At 39.6% G+C, this 8,573-nt stretch overlaps 1 protein-coding gene across 1 annotated transcript; it reads left to right on the top strand.

The window, feature by feature from the left end:
* Positions 1-6,788: 6,788 nt before the first annotated feature.
* LOC119343139 (protein RESISTANCE TO PHYTOPHTHORA 1, chloroplastic-like) lies at positions 6,789-8,557 on the top strand. Its single transcript, XM_037614293.1, has 4 exons — positions 6,789-7,186; positions 7,279-7,489; positions 7,928-8,097; positions 8,232-8,557. The coding sequence occupies exons 1-4, from the start codon at positions 6,896-6,898 to the stop codon at positions 8,256-8,258; spliced, it is 699 nt and encodes a 232-aa protein (XP_037470190.1). The 5' UTR covers positions 6,789-6,895; the 3' UTR covers positions 8,259-8,557.
* Positions 8,558-8,573: the final 16 nt, after the last annotated feature.

Genomic DNA, 8,573 nt, shown 5'->3' on the forward strand with positions numbered 1-8,573 from the left:
GACAATATAACTTCTATGTGAATATGAACAAACATAAATCATTACGTTGTCTTCCTTGTCCAACGTCAACAATTTTGGCATATAATATTTTGATGGGGGCTCACAATCACAAAAGTTTTCCAAGATAGTGTATTTGCATGTGAAAGTTGTCTTCCTTCTACTAATCATTCATGAATTGCTTGTATGACCAATATTGTGATTGTCAAGCTTCAAAAGATTTCACTTTCTAAACCCCATGTGAAGCTACCACTAGGCATGATATGAACATACACTTTCAACTTCATGATATTCAATTCATTCAACAATTTACTCATAGGATATAAGTGAAGCACAAGAGTAAATGACAAACTACTCCAAAAAGATATAAGTGAAGATCAACCGAGTAGTTATGTAAGTGGGTAGCTATTTGAGAACTCTCTTTTATTTAAAACTTTCAGATCTAAGTACTTTATTAAAACAACAAGCAAAACAAAATAAAATGGCATTCCAAGAATAGCACAACTCAAGTGAAGAAGCAAGAACTTAGGCTCAACCGATACTAACCGATAATTGTTGAAGAAGAAAGGTGGGATGCCTACCGGGGCATCCCCAAGCTTAGATGATTGAGACTTCTTGGAATATTAGCTTGGGATGCCTTGGGCATCCCCAAGCTTGAGCTTTTGTGTCTCCTTAATTCCTCTTATATCACGGTTACAAGAACTCGTGAGATAAGTTAGTATAAATAAATGCAAAACCTTATCATTCTATACTGTAGAAAATCACTAAAATTATTATTTAACATTGCCTACTAAATGCCTCTGCATATATACTCCCATCCTCAAATAGGATCATTAAACAAAGCAAACATATGCAAACAATGCAAACATAACAGCGATCTACCAAAACAGTACAGTCTGTAAAGAATGCAAGAGTATCAATAGTTATTCAACTTAAAAAATTCTGAAAATTTAACACACAGTAGAAAATTTATCAGAGCTTTTGTGCAAAAAGTTTCAACATTTTATCATATTCTGCCTTTTCTCGGGAATTTTTGCAACAGCAACAAACTTTCTTTTGAAACAACAACTCATATACTTGCAAAATAAGCATGGTAAAGGCTATCATTGCCACTTTTATTGAAAAGAAAGATGCAAAACATTATTCTAAATAACAGCAAGAAAATCCTAGCAAAATAAAATGACGCTGCAAGCAAAACTCATATCATGTGACGAATGAAAATATAGCTGCAAGTGAGGTTACCGATAATATTGGAGATGAAAGAGGGGATGCCTTCCGGGGGATCCCCAAGCTTAGTTGCTTGGATCGTCCTTGAATATTACCTTGGGGTGCCTTGGGCATCCCCAAGCTTAGGGTCTTGTCACTCATTATTCTCCTCATATTGACATCTCATCCAAAACTTGGAAACTTCAATCACACAAAACTTAACGGAACTTCGTGAGATAGGTTAGTATGATAAAGAGCAAACCATTTCACTTTGGTACTGTCAAAGACAAGATTCATAATTGTTTCCACACAATGCCTACTATAGCATATCATTTCCACAATTTATATTGAGAAATATAAGCCATAGAAACAAGGAAACAAGCAAACTATGCATTGAAAACGGAATCTGTCAAAAATAGAACAGTTTGTAGTAATCTGTACTCCAACCATACTTCTGCTACTCCAAACATTCTGAAAAATTAGGACAACGTAGAGAATTTGTATATCTATCACCTGTAAATATTTCAGATCAAAATCACATTCTAGTGAACTTTAGAAATTCCTGGACTAGGCGCAGAAGTTTCTGTTTTTGCACAGAATCAAGTCAATTATCATCCACACTATCCCAAAGGCTTTACTTGGCACTTTATTGAAACAAAAGCAATAAAACATGATTACTACAGTAGCATAATCATGTGAACACATAAAAACAGTAGGTAAAAATGTTGGGTTGTCTCCCAACAAGCGCTTTTCTTTAATGCCTTTTAGCTAGGCATGATGATTTCAATGATGCTCGCATAAAAGGTAAGAATTGAAACATAAGGAGAGCATCATGAAGCATATGACTAGCACATTTCATTCTAACCCACTTCCTATGCATAGGGATTTCGTGAGCAAATAATTTATGGGAGCAAGAATTAACTAGCATAGGAAGGCAAAACAAGCACAACTTCAAGATTTTCAACACACAGTGAGGAAACTTGGTACTACTGCAATTCCTACAAGCATAAGTTCCTCCCCCATAATAATTTTCAGTAGCATCATGAAGAAATTCAAATAGCCATCACATTAAGCATTCTTTTCATGATACATAAGCACATAAATTTTGTTACTCTCCACATAAGCAAATTTATTTTCATCAATAGTAGTGGGAGCAAACTCAACAAAATAACTATCATGAGATTGAACATTAAAATCATGACGACAAGTTTCATGGTTATCATTATTCTTTTTAGCATACATGTCATCACCATAATCATCATAGATAGCAACATTGTTATCATAGTCAATTGAATCCTCATCCAAAATGGTGGATTCATCACTAAATAAAGTCATGACCTCTCCAAATCCACTTTCATCATTATAATCATAAATAGAAGGCATGCAATCATTATAACAGATTTGCACATCAAATCATGGGGGACTAAAAATATCATCTTCATCAAACATAGCATCCCCAAGCTCATGGCTTTGCATATCATTAACATCATGGACATTCAAAGAATTCATACTAATAACATTGCAAACATGCTCATCATTTATACCAAACATTCTATTGAATTCTTCTTCTATCAATTGAGCACAATTTTCCTTTCCATCATTTTCACGAAAGACATTATAAAGACGAATAATATGATGCAACCTCAATTCCATTTTTTGTAGTTTTCTTTTATGAACCAAACTAGTGATAAACAAGAAATTAAAAGATTCGATTGCAAGATCTAAAGATATACCTTCATGCACTCACCTCCCCGGTAACGGCGCCAGAAAAAAGCTTGATGTCTACTATGCAACTTTATTCTTGTAGACACGTGTTGGGACTCCAAGCGTAGAGTTTTGTAGGACAGTAGCAATTTTCCCTCAAGTGGATGACCTAAGATTTATCAATCCGTGGGAGGCATAGGATGAAGATAGTCTCTCTCAAACAACCCTGCAACCAAATACAAGAAATCTCTTATGTCCCCAACACACCCAATACAATGGCAAATTGTAGAGGTGCACTAGTTCAGCGAAGATATGGTGATAAAAGTGTAATATGGATGGTAGAAATATATTTTTATAATCTAAATAAATACAAACAGCAAGGTAGCAATTGATAAAAGTGAGCCCAAACGATATTGCAATGCTTGAAAACAAGGCCTAGGGTCCGTACTTTTGCTAGTGCAATCTCTCAACTGTGCTAATATAATTGGATCATATAACCACCCCTCATGTGCGATGAAGAATCACTCAAAATTTCTTATCTAGAGGAGAACAAAAGAAGAAATTGTTTGTAGGGTACAAAACCACCTCAAAGCTATTCTTTCCGATCGATCTATCCAAGAGTTCGTACTAAAATAACACCAAAGCAAATTCAGATTCATAATACTCAATCCAACACAAAGAACCTCAAGGAGTACCCCAAGATTTCTACCGGAGAAACAAAGACAAGAACGTGCATCAAACCCTATGCATAGATTACCCCAGTGTCACCTCGGGAATCTGCGAGTTGAGTGCCAAAACATATATAAAGTGAATCAATACGATACCCCATTGTCACCACAGGTATTCATAGCAAGACATATATCAAGTGTTCTCAAATCCATAAAAGTATTCAATCTGATAAAACGAAATCTCAAAGGGAAAACTCAATTCATCACAAGATAGAGAGGGGAAAACACAATAAGATCCGACTATATTAACAAAGCCCGTGATACATCAAGATCGTGACATCTCAAGAACATGAGAGAGAGAGAGAGATTAAACACATAGCTACTGGTACAAACCCTCAGCCTCGAGGGTGGACTACTCCATCCTCATCATGGTGGCCACCGGGATGATGAAGATGGCCACCGGTGATGATCTTCCCCTCCGGCATGGTGCCGGAACGGGCTCCCGATCGGTTTTCGGTGGCTATAGAGGCTTGCGGCGGCGGAACTTCCAATCTAGGGTCTCCGTGAGGATTTTTGGATTATTTGAGAATTTATAGGGTGAAGAGGGGGTGCGGGAGGACACCGAGGTGGGAACAACCCACCGGGGCGCGCCTGGGGGGTCAGGCGCGCCCTGGTGGGTTGTGCCCCCCTCGGGGCACCCCCCCAGGTGCTGCTTTGGCCCATTGGTAGTCTTCTGGTCCATAAAAAATCCACAAAAAGTTTCGCGGTGTTTGGAGAACTTTCATTTCTGCACAAATAACAACACCACGGTAGTTTTGCTGAAAACAGCGTCAGTCCCGGTTAGTTCCATGCAAATGATACCAAAACTATATAAAATTGTTGTAAACATGGCATGAATACTTCATAAATTATAGATACGTTGGAGACGTATCAGCTATCAAAAGAATCATAGGCTAGACAGCTAGGGTTTAGCCATTATGATCTCGAGGTAGATCAACTCTTGTAACCCATATACTCATTGAATAAAATCAAGCATGATGTAGGGTTTTACCTCCTTTAAGAGGGCCCGAACCTGGGTAAACATCATGTCCCCATTGTCCCCTGTTACCATTGATCCTTAGACTCACAACTTGCCCCCCCCCCCTACCCGAGATCCGCCGGTTTTGACACCGACAGAGACACTTTGAACCGTGTTTATGAGAATTAAAATGGGGTGAGCCCATGTAATTTTTCCTTCCATCTACGCTTTGTGTGCGAACCATTTTAAGTCATACATCTATCCATGTTCAGGGTTAGCAAAGCATTTATACTAAAAAGCTAGCGCTCATCTTATCATTGATGGTGAGGTATCCAAGGCCTCCTTACGGACATGTATCCAAGATCACCATTGATGGTGAGGTACAAGACTTCCATGTCCTAGGGTTGGAGAGGAACTACTAGTGTGTCCATCTTCTCTTCTTTTGGATTTGGGATTACCTTCGGCAGTTTGAGTGATAAAATGTCGCAAGAGTGTTGTTGTTATGGGATCAATTTGTGGATTGCCTCAGAGGCTTCACTAGTTATCTTTTTATACTTCGTGTTCTTTGTTTTCCCCGTGTTATTCCTTCTCTCCACTTCAAATTCGTGAAGGCCAGGAATCTCTAGCTGAATTCGACGCATGATTTGTGCCCTATATTTATCGGCTAATCACACTATGCATTGCACAGACAGCGAGCACGAGCTCCAGCCACAGCCGCCACAGACACACACCCTTATATGAGACATAATTTGGAGATTGGGACCAAGTAAAACAACATATCCCAAAATCCGGGCCAGCCATGTGGCACCTTTTCCTTTTCATCCTTTGTTTCTTTCTTGTGAAAGTTTCAAAATTTCGGAAGTTCAAATTTTTGAGAATTCAAAATATTTGAAAGTCTTGAAAGTTGAGTATTCTAAAAGTTTGAGTTTTTTTAGAGTACATTTTTAAAAAAAATATTGAACTTATTTTTTTTTGTAAAGTTAAAAATCCTGAAATTCATACAAGAAAATGAAGAAAGTATGAAATTCTAAATTTTGTGGCACAAATATTTAAAAGATGTAGAGACACATTTTGAAAGTTGATGAAAGGAATATTGCCCAAGAAAAATGAAGTTTGACACAACACTAGACTTTATAAACGACAAAATACCCGACCAAAATTGTCTATGCCTCCCGTGCTACACGAATGTCTGCGAGATAGCACCGCCCGATACAATTGTGAGAACTAATGTGGTTTTGATATTTACATTATTGAAAGTGCTTGAAAGTTGAGTATTCTAAAAGTTTGAATTTTCCACAATACATATTTTTTGAAAATTGGAACTTCCATTTTTTCCTAAAGTTGAAAAATCCTGAAATTCATACGACGAAATGAAGGAAGTATGAAATTCTAATAGTTGGGGCACAAATTTTGAAAGATGTAGACACACATTTTCTTAAGTCGCTGAAAAGGATATTGCCCAAAGAATTGAAGTTTGACACGACGTTCGACTTTATAAATGACAAAAAAACAGGCCGTAATTGACTGTGCCTCCACCACTACACATCTGTCCGAGATAGCACCGCGCGGTATAACTATCGAGTGCAGCGATTCGGTGCCCAGGCTCATCTGCACCCGATCAGAAAAAAATTCAAAAATAATACTAGAAAAAATTAAAAAAATCCATATTTTTTCTCCATGGCAGACAATTTATTGCGTGAGGTTCCCTCCAAATATTAGCTCATTTGGACATCTGAGTAACTCTCAGCAAAAAAGACAAATCGGATCAAAACAGTACATGAACAGTAAACTGTTTTACAGACCCCGAATTTTTCTTTTTTGCCGAGAGTTGCTCAGTTGTCCAAATCATATGAAATTTGGGTCGGACCTCACACACCAAATTGTCTACCATGGAAAAAAATTGAATTTTTTTTGAATTTTTTTAGTATTTATTTGAATTTTTTTAATCAACATGGGTGCAGATGAGCCCGGGCTCAGAAAAGGATTTTCGAAAACTAATGTGTTTTCGCGATATTTACTTACTCTCTCCGATCCAAATTAAAGTTGTATCGAAGCTGTACCAAAGTTGTATTATACCTGCGTCATTTAATTTAGATTAAAGGAGTAGCTTATTTATTGAAATTCAAATAAATACAAATTTTGGCCTAAAACCCGTTGTGAAAAGCATGAAGCCAACGGGTGGAAATACCACGGTGTTCGTGGGGCGACCAGGGCCAGAAGGTGAAGGCGGGAGGACCCTCCGTTCCCCATCCCTTCGCCACCCCGGTCCTCCTCCCCCCGAAAAAAAAGAACCTCAGCAACGATGAATCCCCTGCTAAACAATCCGCTCAGCGGCGGCTGCGCGTTCCCGTCGGTGGCAGCCGCGCTGCGGTTGCCGGCGGCCTCCCTCTGTACAAGCGCGGGCCGGAGCAGGAGCAGGAGGCGGCAGCCCAGTTTAGCGCGCGCAGGCTCGGATGGCTCTGACGGCGCCGTCGCCGGCGCAGTAACGGAAGGGGATGCAGGCGCCGGCGGCCAGCGCGGTGCCTCAGCCGAGCCGGCGGCGGAGAAGCAGCAGCCCGTCGTCAATCCTAAGATCGAGAAGGAGCTCAAGAAGGTTGGAATTGCTAAAGCCCTGAACCCATTTGCAGTTGCGCAGAGAGAAATTATCAAGCTTTATCTGATACGGTTAGCGTCCTTCCCGAGCAGGCAGTTCAGAAGACCGCGGCGACGTTTGCGCCGAGGGCGTCCACCAAAAGCAAGAACCCCGCCGTACCCGGATCCACCCTGTACACCATCTTTGAGGTCCAGGCGTACGCCTCCATGCTTGCCGGCGGCGCCCTCTCCTTCAACCTCGTCTTCCCCTCCAGCGAGCCGGACATTTGGAGGCTCATGGGGATGTGGTCCATCTGGATGTTTAGTAAGTAAGACATGTGTTTTCCAGCAAATTAGTTATTTGTTGAAGATGATTTTTGGTGCTTATCTCTCGATGAAGTGAATATGTGTGCTTACTGCTGTTCAATTGCTAAGAATTTTGTTGCTAGCAGCAAAGTCCTGTAAGAACTAGTATGTCTTAGGCCTAGGATCTGTTCTTGGCAGGCTTTGCAAATAGGAACATGATGTATCTCGTGTATCTTTTTTTGTACGAAGGATGTATCTTGTATATCTAGTTCACTACAAATTTATAGTAAATGATTATCAACCAGCAGAATCAAAATATACAAGCATCCTCAAGCTGATGTTGCAACAACTTGAAACGATATGTCTAAATTATGGAGAATATGTTTTTTTGATTCAGTACTGATGCACAGAAACATTTTCTGCAATATTAGTAACGGATCACATTCTACTTCTGTAGCTATACCTTCTTTGCGGGCCCGTGACTGCTCAAACAAGGAGAAAGAGGCTCTCAATTATTTGTTCATCCTGGTCCCTTTGATCAACGTGATCATCCCATTCTTCGTGAAATCGTTTGCGGTTGTCTGGTCAGCAGATACGGTCGCCTTTTTCGTGATGTATGCATGGAAGGTACATGTTTAATGTTGTCTTCTCCTTCGGGATTTCGCTCTTGTATATACTAGCTAAATAACCAGTGCGTTGCTGCAGATGAAAAAAAAATCCCAAGCTTTCATGTATATGTCTAACAGATTTTCTCTATGCAGCTTGGATGGCTGCAAAAGTCCGAGTGAAGATTATCCTGATTGAGGAGCATTCTACCTGCAATTTTCGCTGGTTTCTTTCTAGGGCACAGGTTGATCAAATTTCAAGATATAGCGTCTGTATAGCCCTTTAAAGGTTTGTGTATACCCACGAAGTACGGAGAAATGGGATTTTGACATCAGATTTTTAAATAGATGTAACTGAGGGCCAACATTCATTATTAACTAGGAACCATGCAGCAATGTTAGAAATTTGTTAATATGTCTGTGTTTATTCTAAAAATTGTTCCTATTGTATCAAATGTTCCAGGTCCAGCTACTTCAAGGCACATTTATGGTTCAAGT

This window comes from Triticum dicoccoides, chromosome 1B, assembly GCF_002162155.2.
Source record: "Triticum dicoccoides isolate Atlit2015 ecotype Zavitan chromosome 1B, WEW_v2.0, whole genome shotgun sequence".
NCBI lineage: Eukaryota > Viridiplantae > Streptophyta > Magnoliopsida > Poales > Poaceae > Triticum > Triticum dicoccoides.

What these genes read in the sequence shown, in the direction of transcription:
- LOC119343139 (XM_037614293.1), top strand. Translation starts at nt 6,896, where the DNA reads ATGAATCCCCTGCTAAACAATCCGCTCAGCGGCGGCTGCGCGTTCCCG. An exon ending in TCGAGAAGGAGCTCAAGAAG is followed by an intron (nt 7,187 to 7,278) that starts GTTGGAATTGCT and finishes CTTCCCGAGCAG; the next exon opens with GCAGTTCAGAAGACCGCGGC. An exon ending in GTGGTCCATCTGGATGTTTA is followed by an intron (nt 7,490 to 7,927) that starts GTAAGTAAGACA and finishes CTACTTCTGTAG; the next exon opens with CTATACCTTCTTTGCGGGCC.